The sequence below is a fragment of the Helianthus annuus genome, chromosome 10, assembly GCF_002127325.2.
Source record: "Helianthus annuus cultivar XRQ/B chromosome 10, HanXRQr2.0-SUNRISE, whole genome shotgun sequence".
Lineage (NCBI taxonomy): Eukaryota > Viridiplantae > Streptophyta > Magnoliopsida > Asterales > Asteraceae > Helianthus > Helianthus annuus.
The window spans coordinates 124,106,578-124,133,003 of NC_035442.2; the positions used below are offsets into that span (position 1 = coordinate 124,106,578).

General features: G+C 34.1%; 2 protein-coding genes and 1 pseudogene across 2 annotated transcripts; 2 read left to right on the forward strand and 1 right to left on the reverse strand.

Moving 5' to 3' along the window:
* The first annotated feature begins 12,252 nt into the window (after nucleotides 1–12,252).
* LOC110881413 lies at nucleotides 12,253–17,542 on the forward strand (annotated as a pseudogene).
* LOC110881415 (probable receptor-like protein kinase At5g59700) lies at nucleotides 14,754–15,472 on the forward strand. Its single transcript, XM_035978288.1, has 2 exons — nucleotides 14,754–15,317; nucleotides 15,428–15,472. The coding sequence occupies exons 1-2, from the start codon at nucleotides 14,754–14,756 to the stop codon at nucleotides 15,470–15,472; spliced, it is 609 nt and encodes a 202-aa protein (XP_035834181.1).
* A 621-nt stretch (nucleotides 17,543–18,163) lies between the features above and the next one.
* On the reverse strand, nucleotides 18,164–25,564 carry LOC110884798 (fatty acid amide hydrolase). The gene is made up of 21 exons (XM_022132515.2): nucleotides 25,337–25,564; nucleotides 25,175–25,253; nucleotides 24,962–25,071; nucleotides 23,794–23,854; nucleotides 23,475–23,662; nucleotides 23,262–23,391; nucleotides 22,665–22,742; nucleotides 21,853–22,000; nucleotides 21,655–21,767; nucleotides 21,486–21,561; nucleotides 21,329–21,400; nucleotides 21,158–21,209; nucleotides 20,990–21,070; nucleotides 20,827–20,910; nucleotides 20,628–20,731; nucleotides 20,435–20,527; nucleotides 19,698–19,766; nucleotides 19,532–19,596; nucleotides 19,393–19,454; nucleotides 18,479–18,574; nucleotides 18,164–18,387 (listed from the first exon to the last, which is right to left on the reverse strand). The coding sequence occupies exons 2-21, from the start codon at nucleotides 25,251–25,253 to the stop codon at nucleotides 18,328–18,330; spliced, it is 1,821 nt and encodes a 606-aa protein (XP_021988207.1). The 5' UTR covers nucleotides 25,337–25,564; the 3' UTR covers nucleotides 18,164–18,327.
* Nucleotides 25,565–26,426: the final 862 nt, after the last annotated feature.

The following is a 26,426-nucleotide window of genomic DNA, read 5'->3' on the forward strand; positions in this document are numbered from 1 at the left end:
TTAGATAAGAAATTTTAGTTAACAATAATCATAATATACTAAAATTACGTAATGTGTTTGAGAACCGCTTCATGCTCCTTTCATAATATGATTATAAAAGACGACGGAAGGGCGATAGCACCGGTACACATTCAAGATCCTCCAGTCGAACCCGTCTTCGATGATACTGCTTTTAGCGAGCTCATTGACGAAGAAACGCATTGGAGACTAAAACACGATCTCGTTGAGCATCTCGGGCGTTTAGATCTACCTCACCTTGAAGCGAATTCCGACGACGAGTAGTTTGTTTTTTTTATTTTTCTAGTTTGAATGTAATTTTTATTTTTAATTTAATGAAATGTCTTTTCTTAAATTTTATTTAATTTTTATTAATATTTGTTTAATTTATAATACATGCATAATTACAACAAATAAAAAAAAGCAAGTCCTTCAAGAGAGAAGTGCCGCCATCAAATTAAAAGTGTGAAGAGAATTAAGTGGGGAGTTGACGTAGCGTGTGCTCATTAGTTGTGGGTAAGAGAGGTCACACCCTTAGGGTGTACGGTGTGGAAAGTGGTAAACCCACTTTACCGATTGGCAAACCAATGCCAACTTGTTTGCCGAACACCATTTGCCGAAAAGGGGGGCAAAATCGGTGAGTGGATGCCGATTCGGGAAGAGGGAGGGATGTGAGAGAGAGGGTATTGTGGGGTGGGGTCCAATCCAATCTCAACCAATCACACCTTTTTCCTTTTTTAAAAAAAAAATAGTTTACCACTTCACCAAGTGTCTAAACCATTGCCAACATTTTGAGCATAGTTTACCACTTTGACATGGCACACTCTCATTAGTTGATTTTTTAATTTACCACTCAAAGTGTTTAATCACTCCCTACACCACCTTTTCTTTGTGGGTGTCAGACAAACAAATGCCATAATGATTTTCCACTCACTTCTTGGCACATGGCTTGAACTGGAAGTACTGTTATGAAATAGTGGTTCCACTCATGAAAGCGGATAACCATGCCGACATCACACGTGGTATGCTTTGCTAATATGGTGTCCCACAAAAAAGATAGCTGTATGTATAGAAAAGAAGGAAAAGTCCCACTAAAAAGGTAGCTGTAAAAAAAAGAAGGAAAAGTGTAGGGGTGTTTCGAATTTAAAAAAATCGAAATTCGTTTAAATTCGATTCGATTATAAAGAATTCGTTTTGATTATAAGAATTCGAATTCGATTCAATTCGAGTCCAGTAAATCGAATACGAATTTATAATTTCAAATTCGATTCGATTCGAAATTCGAATAAAAATTATACATTTTTATTTATTATTTTTATATATAATACATATATAACTTTTATTAGGCTATACTATAAATTATTTTCAATTTTTTTTCCAAGTATTAAAATTACCCATTACCAAACCCACTACATGACACATTACTAAAACCTAAGTAACAAATCTATCAATAGATTTCTAAGCGTAAAAAATAGAGTGAATTTCAAGTTTTGTCCTTTATCTTTAGGCCACTTTGCAAGTTTTGTCCTTTATGTTTCAATTTGACGAGTTTTGTCCTTTATGTTTAAAAATCAAGCACGTTTTGTCCTTTATGCTTGATTTTTAAAGACAAAACGTGCTTGATTTTTTAAACATAAAGGACAAAACATGTTTGATTTTTAAACATAAAGGGTAAAACGTGCTTGATTTTTAAACATAAAGGACAAAACTCGTCAAATTTAAACATAAAGGACAAAACTTGCAAAGTGGCCTAAAGATAAAGGACAAAACTTGAAATTCACTCGTAAAAAATATTTACTTGTAATGTGGAGTGGTTATTCCCGACTTCTCATTTTGAATTTTAGACTTGTGGTACTTTGTTTAGAACTTTTTAAGGTGATATCATGATTTATGGCTACTTTAAAATTTATGTTTTGTTGTGAAACAACAAACCTAATAGCTAAAATAATATGAGAAATAGATATAGGGAGAAAGATCTTTATATTATTGATAGATATATGTTTACAATAAAATACAAGGATTATATATAGGAGAGGAAAACTTGGTAAACAAGATACATCTATATATGGAGTTGATAACCATAATAATAATTATTTATAACACTCCCCCTTGGTTATCAACCAAATACGCGTGGAGATGCTGCCTCATTAAAAACCTTGCCAGGAAAACCCATTGGGACAAAACCATAGCTAAGGGAAAAAGAGTGCAGCGCGTATTGTCTCCCCCTGATAATGTGTTGTTGTATTAAAGACCTTACTCCAAATGGAATAAACTTAGTTAGTGAAGGAAAAATGCAACTTGTATGATACTCCCCCTCATTTGAATAACTAGCCTTTAGATAGCGTGTGTTGATCTTCCCTGAAAGTTGCTCAAAGCTTTTGTATCCTGTAGAATGTCGCTTGATCCATTGAAGTACAATCCCTTATGTTGTGCAATGTTGTATGAGATTCTTGGTGCTTCCTCTCGAAAACAAATATCATGTGATCCATGACTTTGCTATGTTACATTCTCAAATCTACAAGACTAACCAAACTTGTTTTCGTGGGTTAGTAAAATATTATCAAATATCGTTCATACCTGAAATATATGTGTTAACTCGTTCCAATGTCTCTTTACTTTACACATGCTATATCATGATAATAAGTTCAAGTGAAAGATGTTATAACCATACATATTTAGCAAAACATATTAATACGCATATGCATTTAACGATTGTACATCTAGAATGAGAATCTCTACTTTGGTAGGAGATGATAATATGCAATTCTTATAACAAGTGACTTAAGAACCTTTAACATACTTTAAGGTTCAACTATGTCCATACTAAAATATCCCAACATCATCTTCTAGATGTACTTGAGGGATTGATAAAATACAATTACATATATACTCGAGCTGCGGTTCGAGTAATAATTAGACCGTGCCAAGGTCATTCAAAAATTCTCCCTCTAAAAGCTTGATAGTTTCTCTCGATGATGCCTAAACATCATCACTGTAAACTGCGATTATAGTGAACTTTTAAAAGTAGAATGTTGATAAAACATGGCTAATTTAATCAAACTTATATCCCTCTTTATGCGAATATCTCGAGTTGTACAACACTTTACCCGACTATTTTAGTCCATACATATTTTGTCAACTTCATATAGTATGTTCTTGAGGTTTTGACATCAATACTTCTGGCATTATTAAACCATGAGGGAATTTGTTCCATCTTATCCTAATATGCATGTGATTTCACTCTTTAGGAGTTTTGCTACATAAATTTGCCCATTTAACACATAGATATTTATATCATATGCAAAAATGTCATGAACACTTGCTTTTATCTCCAAAATCCATATTGTACCATGTGTGTACACTATTTATTGAGATATCACAAACACCAGGTACAAGTTTTCTATGTATGTTTCTTGGTGCACAAGTATTACATCATTAAGATGTTTCAATTAACCTTTTAAGCACTCAATTGCTTTTAGAAACTCATCAGGAGTTCCAATTATATCCAACATGTAAAATAATCATAACCTATTCAAATCCGAATATGTATAAATGATCACATTGTTCTCGAGAACTTACTTTACATGACCTACATAATTTAATCCTTCGGGACTTTCATGTAAACTTTCAGTATCAAGTGATACATAACATTCATAAGACGCATACCAATTCTCTTTTTATATTACCAGACTAATAAAATATTGGAAAGTCAATGCATCCACCACTGGACAATACATCTTCTCACAATTAATCATAGGTCTTTGCGAAAATTCTTGTGCCACCATTTTTTCCTTATATCACTCAATTTGATTTTCACATAATTCGCATAAAAAAACCCGTTTATATCTAACATATTTTACAACTTCAGTCGTATGGACTGTTGGTCCAGAGACTTTCCATGTCATTAGAGAATTCAATTTTGCCTTAGTTGCGTCTTTCCATTTTGGCCAATCATTTCTATGTTTACGTTCATAGACAGATCTCAAATCTTGATCCTCTTCATTTAATCATTTCAAGCGCTACATTATATACAATAGTATATCGACGTCGATTTTTAATTTGACTCCATACATATCTTAGACATGATACTACTTATCGAGATCTCTTTATTTTCAGGTACCTAGGGTTCTTCTTGAACCATCATGTCTACTGTCTCTTCATGAGATCTTATTACTATAACCTCGACTTGACCATCTTAATTACTTGCTCCAATTTTCGAGGAATATTATTATTGGAATCAACTAGTCTACCACGCTTTAGGCGTGCAATAAACTCATTACAAAATATGTGGTTGTCCTCTTGGGACACAAATATGACTGGAGCATAAGCAGTTGATTCTATTTAGGTCAGTAAACTTGTCTGGTAATTTGTTCTTTAATATTGGTAAATGAATTATCCTTTGAACTTTTGGTTCACCGTTTATAGTTTGAGGATCAAGATGACATGATAATTCATTCCATATTTCACTTTCCAACTGCTTGTTATCTCCCCCTAATGTTGGGAACATTCATTCACTAAAGTGAAAACCAATGAGCCATAAACAAATTTCTCACTAATGGCTTTAAGCATTCAATCATAAACAATTATTTATACCCAACATATTCTCAAACTTTTTAGAAGTCCCACTTTGTGCCGTGTGGTGTATGAGTTTCAATATATGTCGCACAACCAAAACCTTTGATGAGACATCTTTGGTTCCTGACCAAAAACCAACTGTATGGGGAGAATTATAACTTATTGGCTTGATGTGAATTAATGGTACTATATGTAAAATTACATGTACCTAAATGAACTTTTGCTCTTCTCATGATCATTGGCTTTGTAATCAATAGTAGACGTTTAGTGATCATCTCAACAATAACACTTATTCCAATGATCGTTAATAACTTAGGAATCAAATTCATTATTACCAAATAAATATACCAATCTGGAATGATATTTTTGCTATCTCATTAGCCAAGTCACACTTACACAAACTTTAAGTTGTGGATTTGATAACCATTTAGACGATGCATCGATTTAAAACACTAAATGGTATCATGTTGGGATATGCATATCCTTTAATCACTTATAGAATATTCAGGGATTCTCACCCTACTTTGGTTGGTAAATAATGAATTTCCCTTGAGAGCAAATATTGCATGCTAATTACCAACTTGAAGAATCTCCTATTTCTTCAATACATTTCATATCATCATTGACACGGTGTGGTCTAACCGGTCATGCCAATTAATTAAATAATTATGATCTATAAACTCCTGGTTTATGATCGTATATGTATTACTTGCTCTTATGTACTACATAACATAAAATACGAGAAAATGAATTGTAACTTTAAAGTTCAAACATCATGTTATCAATGCATAGTTTGCCACCTTTGGTGGTCCATCTCGTTAGTAACATGATCATTGTTACAATTCTAAATCGCTAATCTCATCATTACAACTTTCTCAATTATGTCCATGATCACTACCTTTACAATAATCAATATGTAATCACATTCACTTTAGGGAATGAGATAGAATCTAAAACTTTCATTGATTTTCATTCTTTACTCAGTCACGCAAGTATGAAAATCATTTCAAACCTTTCGTACTCTTTTATTTTATATATCGTTACTTCATAAGCATATCTCACATCTGACAAATGGAAAATTTTTATCTAGTTTTTCCTTATAAAAATATTTCTCTTCACATCATATAAAATGAGAAATGATTACATGATCGATTCATATAAGATTCATTGGTCCGAAATTGTAAATCCTTTTCCAAACTGATAATGAGATTTATGGAGTAATGCTTTAGATGACATATCTAAGCATCTTATACTTTATCATGATAGTGATAATAAACCACAACTTGGCTTTGGTTATTCTAATCATATCATTTATATAAACAAATGATTGCACATAAAAGACATATATAAATGCAATACTAATAATATACACAAAGTTTAACTATGCAATACATAACGTTATAGCATGTCATCATATAAAACAAATTATGCTATAAACATTATGATATAAGATGCTTTTCTTTCATCAATTATAAACAAAATACACATACATACATGCACACATATATATCATATCTATACAAATACATCTCCACTTGTCGATAAAAATATTTATAGCATAAAAATAAAATTTCTATCATTTTACAAGTTATATTCATTATTTTAATGGCATTAATAAAATTACAATATTGATAATCTTGCTAAAAAGCTTAGACTTAGACAACATTTTTTTTATCAACAGCAAGTAGTTGACTTTTAAAATATATAACCATTTAGAAGTATATCTCACTGTTATGTTAATTCACACATATATTTTGACATACAAATACATCATGTGTACGCTCACATATTGTTTTTCAATGAAGTTAAAATATTAACAAGTGTATTATAAATGAACCATTAGAACTGGACGAGATCCAAATAAATAAAGCCATCAACAATAAACCACAATATACTATTTTTAAAAGAAATCGTAGCCTACCTTTTTTCTAATTCAAATTTAAATTGATTTTGAGATTTTGTTACCAAAAACAATAAAAACAAAAGGAGCCATGAATCGTCGATATATTTTGGTAGGTATTATTTTCTTAACTTTTGAATCGTCGTAACTAGATTTATAATAGTTATAATTTCCAAAGAAAATATGCTACTAAGATCACAAAGAATATACGTTATACCAATTTAGTAATATTAAAAATTTTAAGAAAACGTTATTCCTTAATCTATACCTAACATCATTCTGTTAACAAATATATGTAAAGATAAATGCATATATGCAACATGTACATGTTATATATGATAATATGACCTAAGTCTCATCCATGTGGATTCCAAAACTCTTTTGTCCATTTGTTTTTAGTTTCTCAATTACAGTAGAAACATTGGAATCCTAAATACCCAAATCAAAGTTTTTCATTGATCAATTCAATTTTTCCATTATTTTTTGTAAAATCGTTTCACATCAATGTCAGTTTTTTTACGACATTCGACTTGTTAAATCATAGCCGACTAAGGCATAAATAATTTAAAAAAATGCTTATATATAATATTTAAACTAAAAAGTACTTTAAGATTTAGAAACATGCCATAAGTCCGTAATATAAATTAAAAAAAAACTTTTAGACTTAGAAACATACCATAAGGGCGTAATAAGCCAACTGGACCAAACACAAGATGACCCAACACTGTTGATAATATTTTAACATATAATATATTAAAAAGTTTATATGAAATAACTAAAAATGTGCTAGATTTTGTAATTGGAATTATAAGCATATATGATTAACTTAAAAATAACTATAAAAGTACAAAATATTTTTCTACTCAAAATCATGACTTAAATAAAACTTTATGCAACATCAAAGGTGTTTGGGGAAAGAAGCCAGGTTCGAACATTGTGAAAAATGTAAAAAAATTATGAAAGTTTAGCCGCTAAAAAATAGTTGTTGTAAAAACTATAGTTAATCATATATATTGAAAGTATTATGTGTTGACTCATCAATTAATTTTCATCTCCATTGATATTATCCTATGTTTCCATCAAACACACATATATGGTAAAAAAAAAGGTGAAACACTAATTTTTAATTATAAATAATAAAATTGTACCTTTACTGCCGTTGATGTTGATTGCATGTTTAGATAATTAAGTTGATAACTCCCATTAATCCTATTCCACTTCAAAAGCAAAAGCAACTCGTGCTGATAACGTGTTGTGAAACAACAAACCTAATAGCTAAAATAATATGAGAAAGAGATATAGGGAGAAAGATCTTTATATTATTGATAGATATATGTTTACAATAAAATACAAGGATTATATATAGGAGAGGAAAACTTGATAAACAAGATACATCTATATATGGAGTTGATAACCATAATAATAATAATAATTATTTATAACATGTTTCATTTTGAAAGTTTTTTACATGTTTTTAAAGAATCTGAATTAAATCGAATTTATTCGAATTCGATTCGAATTCGAATTGGGTTTTTTTATTCGAATACGAATTCGAATCGAATTCGGTAGGTTTTAATCGAATACGAATTCAAGGAAAATTAAAAATTATTCGAATTATTCGATTTGAATAATTCGAAAATTCGATATTCGATTCGATGAATACCCCTAGAAAAGTGGTTTATCTATTGAATATTGATCCATATTCTATTCAATCCGATTCATTTAAAACCGTAAGATTCCAAAGTTTTTCGAATTTCTAATCTTGGTTGTAGAATTCGCGCTTCTGGAGCGCATAATGCGCACATCACCTAATGCAGTGATGAGATTGCATCACGATGCAATGCATCACATGACGTGGTTGGATGTGGCGCTTTATACAATTGACCAGTATTTGAACAAGTTATCGCTTGAACAAATCTGAAAATAAATGGTGAGAGTGTCTTATATTTAGTGTTTAAAGGTTGACAAGTTAAGATATTAGGTATCAATATTTTTTTATTTTTTAATAAAGAACGCCTCGCATACGTGATGTGTGGGGTTCGCGCATTGCTCATCACGCATCAGCTGTTGGGATCAAAGTGCATCAGATCGCTACACGCCTTTTAAAACCAAGTTTCTAGTTATATTTATCCCCTCATCGTATATAGGTCTTATTATGTGATTAATTTTTTTATATTAAAAAGCTAATGATATGGTCTGCAGGAATATGCCAAGAAGTGCTTGATGACCAATTTGTGAGAATCAAGAAAAGCCAACGGCTTGCTAATGTGTTTTCTAATAAAAGCTCAAAGTGGATTAGCATTTGTTATAACAAATGTAAAAGTCAACAACTTGATGTAAAGAGTTATAAAAGTCAACAATTGCTGCTACGGAGACGGCCACGAGAGATAGTCAAGACAGTGGAAATTACTAAATGGACGATTGGAGAAACTCTTGCCAATCAAAGATAGGCCTTTAGCAGATGATGTTAATCAATTGCCTCTTTTCATGCTCTTGGGTTTGATGTTAACACATACGACAATATTATCATCATTTAAATTCTAATTACTACTGTAATGTGTTGTATTTATTCAAAAAATGTGTGATTGTTGTTTAGGCATGACAAGTATTGCAGCCACAACGAAAAACCAATTTTGAGCCTAAATAATTTATGTTAATGTTTGATTTCTATTCATTCTTTGGTATCAAATTTGATATGCAGAAACATCATATATGTTTTTTATAACTGTTTCAAGTTCATGATTTTATGCTAAAACTCAATTAGTGGTTTGAAACTTGAAAAAATAAATTCTATGGAAACCTAAGGGGAGGAGGGGTGGTTCACTAGTGATAGTTTCTATCACTCCCACTATCCAATCAAATCATGCCATGTCATCACCCAATATTCTATCACTAGAGATAGAAATGTAGAGGGGGTGGTATCACTAGTGATGGGATTCCAATGTACAAGTATTAATGCACAATGTACAAGATACACATTCATCACCAAAATTTTTCAACGCGTTATATATATAACTCGTTATACTCCATCACTAGTGATGGAATTGGGCGGGGCGGTGTTCCACGAGTGATACTATTGTATCACGGCCCATAACGATGCCACCCCGTGTGGCCTAATAGGTCCTGTTACTGCTTCAATAAATTATATAGGCTGAAACTAACATGAAACTTGAAAATAGTACCGAAAACCGACAAAATTCCGGGTAAAGATTGAAAACATGTTAAGAAAAAACGTTGTATCGTCATGTTGCGCAATTGGTTTAGCACTTTTTTTATTAAAACTTGGTATGGTCCCGTCCGGAATCACAGGTGGAAAGCACCAATTTAACTTAAAAACCTGAAATGGAGCACCTTTAGGTAGTATCCGTATTATTTTATAAAATTAGAGGTAACAAATGATTTGAGTTGCTTTTTCAATCAGGTTGAATTGTCATTATTATTTTTGTTTTAGTTTTTCTAAAATAGAAATGTGACAAATCAGACGCCTTTCAAAGTCGGGATACTTATGAAACCAAACTAAAAATTTGTGGTGGAGAAGGGAAAGAGAATACTTAAGAGGTTCAAAGTGTTATTTATATACTTTGGTTAATTGTAAATTAAATTTTCCTAACCCGGGAAGTTCCCGATGATAAAAAAATATCCACTAATTAATCCATCATCCATTACTAAGGGCATGTGTAGTCATAAAGCCCTTTTAGGGGCGTTATGCGACATGTGGCATGCCACGTCAGCAAGGGGCTTTATGGGGCGTTATGCAATTTGAGGCCGTAGTCATAAAGCCCCTTTGTCATCATTACTAAATTCATTTAATTTTCATTTTTTAAACAATTTATAAGTTTTATAAAATTAAAAAACATTCCATTAAATAAAAAACAATACATTAAAATTAAAAAAAAGTTAAAAAAAAAATTACACCTAAAAAATAAATTTATTCTTCGGTTTCATTTTCGTTCTCTCCTTCTTCCTCTTCGTTTTCTCCAGCATCCAAACCTACGTCATCAAAGTTCCCGTCTTCGAACTCCTCAACCTCTTCTTCCTCGGAATCTTCATCGTGATCACTGTTGAATCGAATTGGGCGAATTGCCCAAGCATGCTTAACCAAATCCGCCTTCAACGTGTTATGTATTTCTCTAGATCGCAATAGTTGAGCATTTGCGAGTCTCTATTCCATTGTCGCTTGGGTTCCTTCGACTAAATCTTCGGGAATATAGTTTTGGCATATCGCTCTTCCATCATCCTCAATGATCATATTATGCAAAATGATGCAAGCATACATGGTCATTCGTATTCTATCCTTATGCCACATGCGACAAGGATTTCTGATAAAATGCCATCGTTGTTGTAGAACCCCAAAACACCTCTCGATATCCTTTCTCGAAGACTCTTGTAATTTTTTAAAATACTTTCTTTTTTCATCGAAAGTTTCAGAAAACGTTTTAACAATAATCGAATACTCAGGGTAGATACCATCGGCCAAGTAGTAGCCATGCTCGTAATCGTTCCCGTTTGCATGAAAACCGGTCTTTGGTATAGTTCCAGAAATGTAGCCCTCTATTAATGGTGAAGCCTCTAACGTATTAATATCGTTAAAACACCCGGCTACACCAAAGAAGGCCGACCAAACCCAAAGGTCGTATGACGCAACACCTTGTAATACCAAAGTTGGCTCTTTTTGATCACCCCGTGTATGTTGACCTCGCCATGCGGTTGGACAATTATACCAACGCCATTGACGACAATCCAAGCTACCAATCATGCCGGGTATTCCATGCTTTTCTAGATGCACCTCATATATTTTTTGAAGGTCGTTCCAAGTGGGGTTTCTCAAATAACGTTTTCCATATAACTGGCATATACCTAAAATTTAAATATTAGTAAGCTACTAATTTTTAAATATGTAAGCTACTAAAAAATAAATATGTAAAAGTAAATAAATAAAAGACAATAAAAATTACCATAGCAAAAATGTTCCAAGCAATCTCGAGTTGTTTTCTCCGCCATCTTCAAATACTCGTCGTTGATGTCGTACGTGTTTCCGTATGATAATACGCGTAAGGCGGATGTGACCTTTTGAATTGAGGTGAAGCCTAGATATCCTCGCGCGTCCATTCCTTGCTTAAAGAAATCATACCTATTTTCCAAATCATTATTAATGCACAAAAATAACCTTTGGCTCATCCGAAAACGTCGTCTAAAAACATTCGGTCCGTGAACCGGTGTCGCATCAAAATAGTCTTTCATCAAACGCTCGTTCGCGGCTTCACGATCTCGCAAGATATAGGTGCGTCGCAAGATGGGCCGTGGAGGGGGAGTAGGGCGAATGTGCTCAAATGCTTGTATCACAAAAATACATGCACTCGTAACCGCTTCTTCCTCGGCCGCGTCTTCGTCGGGCGAAAAAAATTTTCGGTGAATTTCGGTGAAAGAGTCTTCCGACGGGGAACCCATTTTTTTTAATAAGGTGAGACTAGCTTTTTAAAAAATATATAGAGAATGAGAGTGGGAATGTATTGAGTTGTAAAAAAAATGGAAGAGTAGGAGGGTATTTATAGTGTGAAAACTTAAAAAAATTGATTTTTTTTAAATATGACCGTTGTTAAACGGTCAAAAAATCCAAATCATCAACACATGGCGCCGCGATATTCTTCACGCCGTTGTTTTTTTTTGGGCATAGCGCCCACCGTTTTGGTGTGCAAGGCGCCATCTAGACGCTATGGCCCTTCTTCGCGCCCCACTACGTATTACCTAAGAGAATGTTTGGTTTACTAAATGTACACGTTCCCACTTGAAGCATATACTCTCGTCACACATTCTCTCTCACTTTCTTCAATCGCACAATTCCAGATTCTTCTTTCTCTTCTCACACTTCCTGTTCCTACTTGCTCAATCGCAGATCCAAACAAACAAAGGTATCACTTCTCATTCCGTTAATTTCCTGTTTTTCCGATCTAATTTCAACTGGAATTGCTGTAATTTCACTTGAATCAAGCACGATCACTAGTTCACTTGCTTACATTTTGATAACTTATACTTATTATATCCGCATCTATACATTTTGTTAGTTTGTTGCTGTGTTGTGAATGTTAGGTTTTGTTTAGGGTTTTTAATTTTATGGATAGTGTTTAACTGTTTATAGTAGTATTATTATGAGTATGAAAGTATGAAACCTAAAGTGTGCTTTCCTAAATTACTGATATGTGATTACCTTGGTTACTGGAATTGGGGATAAGTATCTAGGGTTGACGGTTCACTAAATTCTAAGTAGTTGACTAGGGCTGTAAACGAGCCGAGTCGAGCCGAGCTAGACCCAGCTCGAGCTCGGCTCGAACTCGATTCGAGGTGGCTCGGCTCGAACTCGAATTTCAAATCGAGCTGAGATTTGAGGCTCGAGCTCGACTCGATTAGAATTCGAGCTAGCTCGGCTCGGCTCGATGTAGCTCGAACTAACAAAAAACCGCAAAATTTACTAATTAAAAAGCCTTTAAAATGATTTTCTTCATTGACTAAGGGCCATAATTGCCATTTAATTTAACCATATGGCTAAACATGCAAGTATAAATGGTGAATTCCCTTTGTAAATTGTCTTTACCTTCTTTTATAGGGGAAATACTACCTTAGTTTTTGTTTTCTAAGCGATGTGGGACAAAAAAATGAAGGATGTAAACCTTATCGAGCCGGCTCACGAGCTCACGAGCCGAGCCAGACCAAGCTCGAGCTCGGCTCGTTTACAAACCGAGCCGAGCCGAGCTGGCTCGTTAACAACCGAGCCAATTTCGAGCCGAGCTTTCTTCGAGCTTTTTTCGAGCGAGTTTCGAGCGAGCTGCGAGCCACGAGTTTTTTGAACACCCCTATAGTTGACTGAACAGTGTGGTTAGTTGTGGTATGTGGAGCAGGATTGATGGTTTGGAAGTTGACTTTTGATGACTATGTTGGTGATGAGTTGGCGGTGTGACTTGTTAGGCTGCTCGGTGTTGGGGGCGTCCAGGCCCAGCCTGGGACGTCGCCGCCCCTAAACACCACTTCCGGGGTTCCGTCGACGTCGAGACCGTCTTGCCCAAGACGTCGAGGACGGGACGGATGAAGACAAAAAATAGTTTTTTAAGAATTGTTGATCATATATTATAGCTAGAAAAGCGGCTTTTAATTAAACAGATTTTGGTTCCGTAATGGCCGGAATCTCGCCGGAATAACCGGACGGCAAAAACGAAGAAGAAAGAATAGAGGCGCTGGTAAAATTTGAATGTTTGGGGACTTCGACATTTTCAGTCCCTGTAGTTCCTTGTAATTACAAAACAGATTTGAAAATAAACATTATTGCAGGATAACGATTTCTGGATGTTTTATATATTAATTTTAGTTTTATATAGATATTGCATATTTAATTTGCCAAAATTAAAAAATAAATAAGTGGGGGAAGCCCATCCTCCATTTCCCTTGTTCCATCCTTGAGAGGGGCATCCTCCTTGGACGTTGACATGGCGCTGAGGTGGAGGGGCATCCTCCAAGGACTTGCCTCCTCCCACACCGAGTAGCCTTAGATGACTGCTGATGAATGTAACAAGTTTTGGAATAGTGGACTCAAAGGAAAATCTAATAAGACTGAACTGAATTTGGTCTTCTTACTGACATTTTGGTTTTAGAAAATGAAGACCATGTATCCGACAAATATCAAGGTTTCTGTGGGCTATTGTAGTATCTTTGTGTAGAAGTTATATTTTTAGCTTTTACAAGTGTTTGATGCTTCTGATTTTATCGTGTGCTGATGTTCTGTAGTTCAAATGAGCATGCTTAAAGATCACAGAACCTAGTTAAACTTTATATTAATGAGGCAAACTGGCTTGTGTGTAATGTCACATGTGTAACGTATTTTCAAGTCCGAGAGGCTTTCTTCAATTTTTTATAATCAAGTAAATGTGACTCTCAATTATCCTTTACTTGCTACTTAAACCAAACACCATGTATATCAGACTCACAAAAAGAAAATTTAAGTCAGATGGCCAAACTATAGATGTCTTTAACTGCGTAGCCGTGAATGTGTTATAAGTTCCAAGTAATGTAGCTCCAAATCCAACCGCAGGTACCATTATATTATATATATGTGATTACAAAACCATGATGAATAGTGGATTTTTTAGAATTTTTTTTATTTTTTTGATTTTTTAAAATTTTTATTTTTCTGATTCAGAAGTAACTACATTATTTGCTGCCATAGTTCTTCAGCGCCTCACCAATTGAACCAAAGCATCTGGTTAACAAAGAGTTCGAACATCTTAAAATTATAATGGACTCTGTCATGAAAGAGTTCGAACACCTTAAAATCCAGCTGGAAGAGTTAAGAAAAGCCACCGATAATTTTGGTAGCAAAGTTATAGGAGCCGGTGGATTTGGGAAGGTATATGAAGGAGAAGTGGTACACTCTAAGGGCCGAAGCATGGTTGCTATAAAGCGTTTGAATCGTGAATTTGGGCAAGGAGACCCTGAGTTCTTGAAGGAGATAATGATGCTTTCCCGATACGCACATAAGAATCTCATCTCACTCCTCGGATATTGTGACGAGGATGGTGAGAAGATCCTTGTGTACGAGCATGCATCTAATGGAAGCCTCGATCGCCATTTAAGCTCCACTGCTCTAAGTTGGACACAACGTCTCAAAATATGCCTTGATGTTGCAAGGGGCATAGCCTACCTTCATGATGATAAAGGCACACAACAAAGAGTTCTCCATAGAGATATAAAAAGTGCCAACATCCTACTTGATGACAAGTGGAATGCTAAACTTTCAGACATGAGACTTTCAAAAATAGGACCTGCTAACCAGCAATACACGGCTCTTTTCACCAATGTTGTAGGTACCCCTGGTTACTGTGATCCCCAATATATGCATACCTACACTCTAACCAAAGAATCAGACATATACTCTTTTGGTGTCGTTTTATTTGAAATCCTATGTGGGAGATTGTGTTTTCAATATACCAACGGTCGGTCAGTCAGAAATACTAGTGCCTATGTGGAAACAATGCTACGAACAGAAGAAACTAGACCACATTATCTTTAAAGATCTCATGCCACCATTAGCCCCATCTTCTTTGGAAACATTTTCAGACATTGCATTCCAGTGTTTGCACAATTCTCGTGAACGACGGCCGACCGGGTCGTTTCTGGTGAAAAAGCTTGAGATTGCACTTGAGTTTCAGGAGCATCCTCATAAGCAACTGACTGATGTTGTGGGAACTTATCTGAAAGACACGCATGTTAATGAACTCTCTAAAGACAAAGGGTTAAGATCAGGGCTTCAATCAAGCACTATTTTAGAGCCCCGGATTGTGGATTCTGGTGAGGTTTGAAATGTTGTTATCTTGTTTTAATGACTATTATCTTGTCAAGCAGTCATTAAAGTTTGCTTGAAATTATGGTTTTAATTTGTAGGCCGAGAGGATTTAGAATTGACTCTTATGGAACTGATTGAAGTATTTTCAAAGAAAGGAACTAAAGATCTAAATCTTCAGAATAAATTGAAGGATCAGATTGAATGGCTTCCTGATTCAGTAGGGAAATTATCCAGTTTAAGCACACTAGATCTATCAGAAAATCGTCTTATTGCATTACCGTCTACCATCTCAGGCCTTTCATCACTGACGAAACTTGATTTGCATGCCAACAAAATCATTGAACTCCCAAAGATCTTTTGGTTATCTTCTCAGTTTGGTGTATCTTAATCTATCGGCTAACCAGTTGACAACTTTTCCAGCTAGCTTGTGTAGATTGATCCATCTTCAAGAACTTGATTTGAGCTCAAACAACCTCTCGGTTCTTCCAGAATCGATTGGTTCACTAAGAAAATTAAAGGAGCTTGATTTAAGTTTCAATGAAGTAGAATCAGTGCCTGAGAGCTTATGTTTCGCTACCACTCTCGTAAAAATCAACTTCAGCAACAACTTTGCTGACCTAAGATCCCTACCAAGGTCCATTGGGAACCTTGAGAATTTGGAAGAACTAGATATAATATAAGCAACAATCAAATAAGAGTTATTCCAGATTCATTTATGAGGCTATCAAAGTTACAAGTGTTGAAAACCGAAGGAAACCCTTTGGAAATCCCACCAAGATATGTTCTTGATGATGGCGCTCGGGTGAGTTCTCTTTTTCGTTATATTATGAGTGAATCGGTTTACACCAAGATTTTTGCTATATACACTTTAGGGACAATTGCATATTTCCTCTTAAAAAACTGCTTAATTGTGAATTTACCCAACTTAAAATTAAAATTGCATATATCCATTTTCTTAACTATTAAAATTGCATATATCCCCTTCCTTAACTAATAAAATTGCAAATTTACCCATTTTGATTTATTTCATTAAAAACAAGTTATATAATGACTTTTTTACCCTTATTTTTACTAAAACTTAAAAAATACATGTTTATTCATTTTTACTAGTTTAGCGGTTTATTTCAGTGTTTAAGTTTTAGTAAAAATAGTAAAAATGAATAAATATGTATTTTTTTAAAGAATTGTGAAAAATCCACAAAGGCTAGTAAAATTGAATAAATTTGTATTTTTTTTAAGTTTTAGTAAAATTAATGGTAAAAAAGTCATTATATAACTTGTTTTTAATAAAATAAATCAAAATGGGTAAATTTGCAATTATATTAGTTAAGGAAGGGGATATATGCAATTTTAATTTTAAGTTGGGTAAATACGCAATTAAGCAGTTTTTTAAGGGGAAATATGCAATTGTCCACCTATTGATGCGATACGGCTTTGTCTTTTATGACAAAATTTAAATAAAAAATAAACACATCAAAGCGGCACATTCGTTTTTCTAGTTAAACACTATTTTAAAATGATAAAAGAAAAACAAAAATATATATTGGCCAAAATCACATCAATTGGTGTAAAGAGCAAAAATCTTGGTGTATATAATAAGACCTTATGTTATATGATTAAAAGTCTCTCTCAGTATTCAAGGCTAACAGATGCAAGTGATATATGTTTTTCAGGCTGTTGTCTTGTTCATGAAACTTCAATACATGAGGGGTGAGAAGGTATTAGTCAAAAGGAAGAAATGATGGACTCAGATTTTCTTTCCCATGTCAAAAAGGAGAAATCATGGACTTGTTGGCGGTAATTTCTATGACCGACTCGACAAGTTGGTTGGGTTGGGGGACCAAAGTTGACAAGTTGGTCAAGTTCGTTTAGTTTCCCAAGTGTATTATGATGTTATGGTAATGCCTTAACTATCAAGTTAGGCTCGGTCTACATAACCGAGTTATGGTTTAGACATTGTATCAGTTTTTGAGCTATTTTTCTGAGTAATCAAACACGAGAGTTATTCACCATATTTTCCGTGTTATTGTTTTTATCTATTCATGAGTTGGATTGGTATCAGAGCCGATCTAAGAATCTTGCACTCGCGTTCAAGAAGCCAACCTAAGATCAAGAAGTTGCCGTCCTATTGTTTTTTTCATTCTACTACCTAATGTTGCTACATAGCATACTCCTGTTGTGGGTATGGTATTCGCTAAATTGAATAATGCGGTTTCTATGTATCAGTCTTATGTATGTGTGATTTCCGGTCAATCACTATATGTGAAGACATTTTGTGCATATGAAGAGAAATTCCTTCTCTGAGTTGCTGCTACTGCCTCATATTTTCTACCAAGATTTCCAATCCATTTTGTGCATATGTGTGATTAACATGCTGTATCATATCAACAAGATAATATGAGACAACCAAAAGGAACAATGACGTGTATGTCTTAGTTTTCAATGTAGCCAAGAAGGATAATGTTGTTCAAATAATAGACAACAATGTTTCCAACAAGAATCTATAAGCCTCCATGTAGGCTGCATCTCAGTTTCTTTTTAGAATGTCGAAATACGATGCAGGCTGCTTTGTCTCCACACGTAGTCCCTGTAAATTAACAAAGGTAGTTAAAAGTCTTAGGAAAATCGTAAATTATTTTTTAGAGGGAAAAGAAAAGATTTTCTATATATAAATTTACCTCAAATGCAGCAGCCAAACGCAAGATTGTAGCTTCGGCCCAGGGACGGCCTATAATCTGCAATCCTATCGGAAGCCCTTGCTTATCGTAACCAACCTACAAATAAATAAATACAGATGTACAGCTGATATGTTTTATTTTGCTCCTATGTAGGGGCGTCAATCGTGTCAGATTGGTGGGTTAGCACGTTGACAGGTTGAAGTGTGCAACCTGAACACGACCCATATTATTATTCATGTCAAAGATTGCAACTGTAACCAGCACACACGTAAATTCAGGTCAACCCGAACACAGCCCGTTTAACCCATTTTTTAAATGAGTCAAATATGTTGACGAGTTGTAAGCGGGTTGTTGGGTTGTAAAAGGGTGGCGGTAACGAGTGTAATGGGTGTGTATTGAGTATGACATGTAGATGATACAGTGTAACCAAACTAACATTATTATGACTTAGCCATATAAAAGATTTTTTTAGAAAAAAAAATGGAAATAATTTGAAGTCGGCAAAATAAATAAGTAATACGAAGAGATTTTTTTTCGAAAACACTGAAAATCTTGCTAATGGATTGGAAATTGCAAGTGTATCTTCAGAAAAATAGATAAAGTAAAAAACACAAATAAAATGATGGAAGTTTTTTTTTTCTAAATACTTACACGGGTTAAGGGGTCAATCCGAACACGACCCGTTTTTTTTAAATGGGTTGTGTTAGTCAGCCCAAAGCAGGTTTTTCTCGTGTTGTGGTCGGGTCGCATCAAGAACTGCCACCCCTACTATGTGGGACCCAAAACATACACATTTGTTTTGTCATTTTGAAAATATTCCCTACACCTTATTCAAGATTTTTGAATAACGTGTTACCACAAATAAAAGCAAATGCTTTCCAGGTTATCAGTTATACAAATGAAACAATACTTACAGGAACAGAAATAGCTGGGAATCCAAGAAGATTTGCCGCTATGATAAATCGCATCAAATTGCCTGAAATTCACGATAAAAAAGGCATCAGATTGCGTGAAAGAAAATAAAAAAACACCAGTTTTTGCGAGTCAACTCACCTGTAACTTTCATATCTGACTCGCCATACTTAAGTGCACCTTTGGGAATTACAGGAGCTGTCATGCTGAAAAGTTTAAAATATCAAACTATTAAACCCTGTGATAACATATAAGTGATATGTTCTAAAGATATTTATTAATATATATTTATACTAATTGATCATACCCGGTCGTTGGAGTAACTATGACATCAACGTTCTTGAAAATTTCCATGTGATAGTACATAATTCTCCGCCTGCAATCATATAAACACGTTTAATTAGGCTTGCAAATGAACCGAACGAACACGGACATATAATCAAACACATTTTTTGTTCATGTTCGTTTATTAAGAAAATGGGCATGTTCGTGTTCGTTTGTTTAAATCTAAACAAACAGTTCACGAATGTAAACGAACATAAACAAACAAAGTTAAATGACCACAAATGAACATAATGGACTAAACATAAACAAACATAAAATACTTCTTTTATATAAATTAGTGATTAATTATGATAAATTCCATTGGAAAACCGATTTTTATTACTAGAAAGCCCAATTACCAATTAGTTATACTCATATAAGTAGTTAGAAAGTTCTTTTTATGATTTAATATTTATATAAATACAACTACTCATGTATTTAAATTGAAACAAACATAAATAAAAAAACGAACATAAAAAAATGGAAATAAATGAACATTTTATGAACATAAATGAACGAACAAAACGTGTGTATGTTCGTTCGTTTAATTAAATGAACAAAAAATTGTGTTCATGTTCGTTCGTTTATAAATAAACGAACTTCCTGGCGAACAAGTTCACAAACAGTTCATGAACGTTCGGTTCGTTTACAGGCCTACGTTTAATATTTAACCATTAGAATATAAGATAAATTTTCTTAGCGTTGAATTCTTAGCCTCACCTGAGACGTTGGGCAGCAACATAGTCTGAAGCCGAGAATGAGTTGAAAAGTGGAAAATTAATGCGCGAATCCAAAGTGAGTCTCCCACCCTTTCTAAGATTAGTAAAAATATGTATAAAGTATAAACCACTAGAATTATTATATATATAATATAAATTATAATCCTTAGAAATTCCATATAAAATAGGCATACCCATCCTGAAGATCAGGACTCATTGAGGTTGCTGCTTCAGAACCAATCGATACAACGTGTGCCGTTCGCATCTCGTTAAGCTCAGGTATCACAATCTCTAATATCTTCAACCACAAATATAGAAATAATTAAATTAAATGAATATTGAATTACATGGTGATATATATAAAATAACACAACCTATTTATTAGTTACATACTTTGCAACCATGAGTTTCTGAGAACATATTAAGAGCGTCTTCACATTTGTTTGAGATATCCGGTGAGAAAACATCATTAAACCACTGCAGAACCATTAACAAAGTGAGTACATATGTCCACTAAACATCCGTAAAAGAAGATCTGAAACCGTTGCGGGACCACCTCTGTGTACTTTCCTAACCGCAATGAACCCAAAATACTCGAATTCTCATGTGATGATAGATCAGGCAAACAAGGGACAGACTGCAAAAAAAAAAAAAAAAAAAATCATTTACTTAATTGTAACATAAATAAAAACTGAGTCGATCAAGAGAAATATATTTAGATTACGGGATGCAGACTGATTTTGTCAGAAGGAGAGGATCCTAAGATTGCTGCATAGCTGTAAATAATGACAACAATAATAATAAATAATATTATATATATATATATATATATATATATATATATATATATATATATATATCAAATGTTAAGAGGTGAACAAAAACGATCGCGTACACCAGTATGATGTCTTCAACACTGGATGTAATCGGACCGACAATTTCTACAGTCCCTCCATCACATAAAGAACTGCAGAATATGAACAAAGATAAACACCTTGTTAAGAGGATCATTTGACCATTGACCACAAAAAAGTCAACCAAATTTGATTTACCCTCTAATGTCTGTACGTCCATATGTTGTTTTCAATCCCACGACACCACAAAGGGAAGAAGGAATACGAACTGACCCTGGAATTTAAAATTAAATTTTATAAGGATTTTAATATTAAGAACTCTGATTAACATTAAAAATTAAAAATCCTATAGTGACATGTGTACAACCTCCACCGTCTGTTCCCAATGCAGCTGAACATATTCCAGAAGCTACGATAGCTGCGGGACCCGATGAAGATCCACCTGTGTATCTTTCCAAATCATGTGGATTTCTAGCAGTTCTGTCATGAAATATTGATATTATTCTCCGTATATATGTCACTAAGGTCACCATATATTTGTTAGGTATGACGTATAAAAACTTACCCGTAGTTTGGATTAACTCCGGTAGTTCCCATGCCCAATTCATGCATATTGGCTTTACCGACCAATATTGCCCCGCAGCTTCTTAACCTTGATACAGAAACCGCATCTTCCTTAACATTTCTTACCTCGTGTAGCCATGTAGTTCCACCTGTTTATTTGGAAACTTTAACATAATTTGACAAATATTGAAGAATATTTAGTAGGGCTGCAAACGAACCGAACATTCGATGACAGTTCGTGAACTGTTCGGCGGGAAGTTCGTTTGTGTTCATTCGTTTAATAAATGAACAAACACGAACAAGAAATTTCGTTCATTTAGTTAATGAACGTATATGAATAGTTGTCATGTTCGTTCATTTATGTTCGTGAACGTTTGGTAACGTGTTCATATATTTTCGTTTGTGTTTGATAGCTCATTAGTATTTTTAACTTTTATATTTTATCTAAATACTTCAAAATTCCTACAAATAAAATATTTAATAAGTATCAGTGTATTATATATTTTGTTCATGAAAGCTTCTTTGTGTTCGTTTGTTTTCATTTGTGTTCATGAACATTAGTTTGTGTTCATGAACATTCGTTTGTGTTCATGAACATTCGTTTGCGTTCGTTACCTAAAACTAACAAACGAACACAAACGGACATGAACACATTCATCTCCTTAATGAACGAACACGAACATAAAATCTCGTTCGGTAAGTGTTTGTGAACAGTTTGTGAACACATATATTTCTTTAACAAACGAACATCGCCTGGTTCGTTTTCAGCCCTAATATTTAGGTAAGCTATGAGTTGGATGTATAGAAATATACCGTTAGATGGATGGGGATAACAATCTATATCATCCTTGATTGCCACAAAGATACCATCTAATATCGACAACGGCTTTCCTGCAAGACCAAAAATGAATATGGAACTGAAAGTTGCCAATTTCGACCAGTTTAAAGACAAACCGCAAACGGGTTGTTGTTTGTTACATTTTTATCACAAATCGGTGCATAAAGGTTTAATCAAAGAAGCTACAGTGAATATAGGTCAAATACTAATTTCAAGAGTAAAGTACATGGTTGGTCCCTATGGTTTATCAAAATTTTGGATTTGGTCTCTAGCTTTCAAAAAGTACACAGATGGTCCCTGTGGTTTGCACTTTGTAACACATTTAGTCCCTAGCCAACAAATCTAAAGGTTTTAGCAGGTCCAAGTTAGCGACTGAATGCGTTACAAAGTGCAAACCACAGGGACCATCCATGTACTTTTGGAAAAATCTTGGGACTACATGCGTTACAAAGTGCAAACCACATGGACCATCTATGCACTTTTGAAAACCTAGGGACCACATCCAAAATTTTGGTAAACAACAAGGACATTCCATGTACTTTACTCAAATTTCAATATGGAGGGCAATGTACCTTCCTCAAACCGTCGTGTAGAAGCTGCTGCTTGCTTTCTTACATCTTCGGGATCAAAGGAAATCAATAGAGGCGTTGGGGGTTTCTTATGGCTGAACTCTTCAATTGCGGAGATGACATGTTCCGCCACCTGCAATGAAAAAGAAAATAACGTTTTATTAGAATAAATTGGACTAAAATATTGGGTGATTTGTAGATTTTTAGTTGACCTACAGTTGATGGGGTTGTAAGCCTTTGTCTATAAGAATATGCATAATCACGAATTTTCCAGTAGCGGAATGGACTCGAGTCAGAACCATGATTGCTATCTGGATCGTATTGAGGAAGACATCTAATGGCTGAGTCAACTCGGTCTTCAGATTTTCCATCTTCTTTGAGAAAAACCACCCCGGGTTCTGGTTCTATGATCAGTAACAAAAATATATAGATTACGTGGTTAGTGTGTGTTGAAGCAACGGTTTCAGTTTCACATCCGCGTTAACGAGTTATATCACTTAAGGAGCATTAAACATGTAGGAGGTCAAAGTCAAACCTTGAGGAGGGAACTCAGGTCTGAACATAGGTGGTTCTGGTATCACAGTTTCTCTCAACATCTGTTTAATATCCAATGTACAGATATAAATAAAAAACAATAATCATACATTTACTTTCTAACTCTTAGAATATTTAAACCTTAATAATGTGCTAGCATTTTCTCTTTGCATTTCATTTCATTCTTATGTAGGTAAAATCAGAACTCAGAATAGGCATGCTATTAAAGTGTTCAATACCGGAATAAAGACGACAATGAAGCAAAATCAAAGAAAATAACCAAATGAAACATAGCAACTCCCGGTTCATATAACATTTTTTTTTCCGGTAACCATGAGAACCCTTTACAGGAAATTCACGGGACCACCCAATACCCTGCTAAGTGCTAACCAGCGAGATGAGATAAATCGCAGCTTATGTTGGGAAGGTGGCCTTTAAGAGTTTATGGTAGGATGCTTACCGTTGCACCACCCCCTTGAAGGTTAATTTACATAGTATTAATTTGCAAGTTTTCTATGCATAATGATGTTGTGCGGTCAATCGGTCATGTTAGGATGTTTTTCTTAAAAAAAGGAAAAAGCTTTTTTTACTTTTAAGTTTTAACCCAAAACTTTTCATCTTTTGCAATTTAACCTCACAAAATTTAATTTATTAGTTTTAACCCAAAACTTTTCAATCTTTTGCAATTTAACCTCACAACTTTTTTACTTTCAACTTTGGTCCCGTATACTTTTCATCTTTTGCAAATTTTCGTTTTACGTTTTGTTCTAATTTTTTGGGAGTTAACACAGCGCAACGTGCATGTGCGGTTCAACATTTTTACGTTTGGTTTTATGTTTTGTTCTAAATGTTGTGAGTTAACCCTGTGCAACGTCCGTGTTGGTGGTTGTTGGCGGTGGTGTGGCATTGGTGCTATTAGGCACGGTTTTACGCCCCCTCCGTAACACGGGGAGCTTAATACTAGTTTATATAACATTTTGACTCTTGTGGTCAACGAAGTCAAACTCAGCATGCATAGTTCATATGATCCATTCAGACACAGAATTATACTTACAAATAGAATTTTTATATAATCTACAGTTTAAATGAGTTAGAACATATGTATATATACACACATACACACACATATGTGTGTGTATGCATATATATATATCAGAATTAGAACACACCTCATTCATTTTGTTCTGTTTCTTCAACTGATCAATGATCAAAGAGCCAAGTAAAGGCATTTCAACTAACTTTACAAACAACTTCAGCCAAAACCCATTTATATAAGGAGCTGCAACAAACCCAACAATTAAAAAAAAAAAACTTAATTTCACAGTTAATCACAAAATAATTAAAAAAAAAAAACAAAAAGTACTCCAAAACAAGAAACATACCTTCAATTTCTCCGGGATCATACTTGACAGTGGTTAAATCAACTTCAGTAGCCGGTAACATTGTTTTCTTCTTCCCCATCTTCACACAGACATTTTATCAAACACCTTATGTGCATCAAACAGTTGTAAAAGAAATTAAAATTCAGAGCATGAAATACTTACAATTGACGAAATGAATGCGAGAAATCCGAGGAAAGTAAACTTAGGATCTTATGTTGGTGATGTGATTATGATCGGTGACGTCAAATTTGTCATTGACGATGACAATAATGCTTCAATTGTGTAGGAATGTTGAAAAAAATGGTGTTTGTGAATTTTTTTTTTTTTTTACTTTAATTATGGATGTTATGCGACGTCGTTTAGCTATCCGGAAGTTGGTAGTTTTATTTCATTGAAGTGATTCGGGCGGCAGATGTACCCACTCTTGACTACTATATTTATTGAAATTTATTATTTATATTTATTGAAATTTATTTTTGTAACAAACACATAGTGGGGTTCTAGAAGGTTCCTGACGATGATGTATTTGTTTTATAACTAGTGTTATGCCCGTCCGCGTTGCGGGACACTAAATCGAATATTTCTTAGTTTAATAACATGTACGTCTTTATTTCGGTCACTTATATATGCTACTTATAACACGATCTAAAAAATGATACATCAAGTGAACCAATTAAACCAAAACACTACTATAGTTCTGCCAAAAAAATAACTAAAACGATGGCAAGCATGTAAATTAGAGCTGGGGGCAAAACAATAATTTGTTAGGACCAATTAGCGAGTGCTAGGCGGCTGTTTGGCACGAATAAAAACTACACTGAGTCAACAAAGTAAAATAAAACACTACCATAGTTTTGTCAAAAAAAAAAAAAAAACGATGACAAGATTGCAATTTTGAACTGGGGTAAAACCGTAATTTTGAAATGGAGACAAAATCATATTTTGAACTGAGGGCAAAACAATAGTTGTATTTTGACCTGGGGGCAAAATCGTAATTTTTAACTGAGGGCGAAATCGTAATTTTAAGCAACGGGCAAAAACAAAGTTTTATTTTGAACCTGGGCGAAATCGTAATTTTAAACTGGAGATAAAATCGTAATTTGGCAGGACCATAGCTGGGGGCAAAACCATAAATTTATTTTGAACTGGGGGCATAATCGTAATTTTTAACTAAGGGCAAATTCGTAACTTAAAACTGGGGGCAAAACCAAAATTTTATTTTAAACTGCGGATAAAATCGTAATTTTAACTA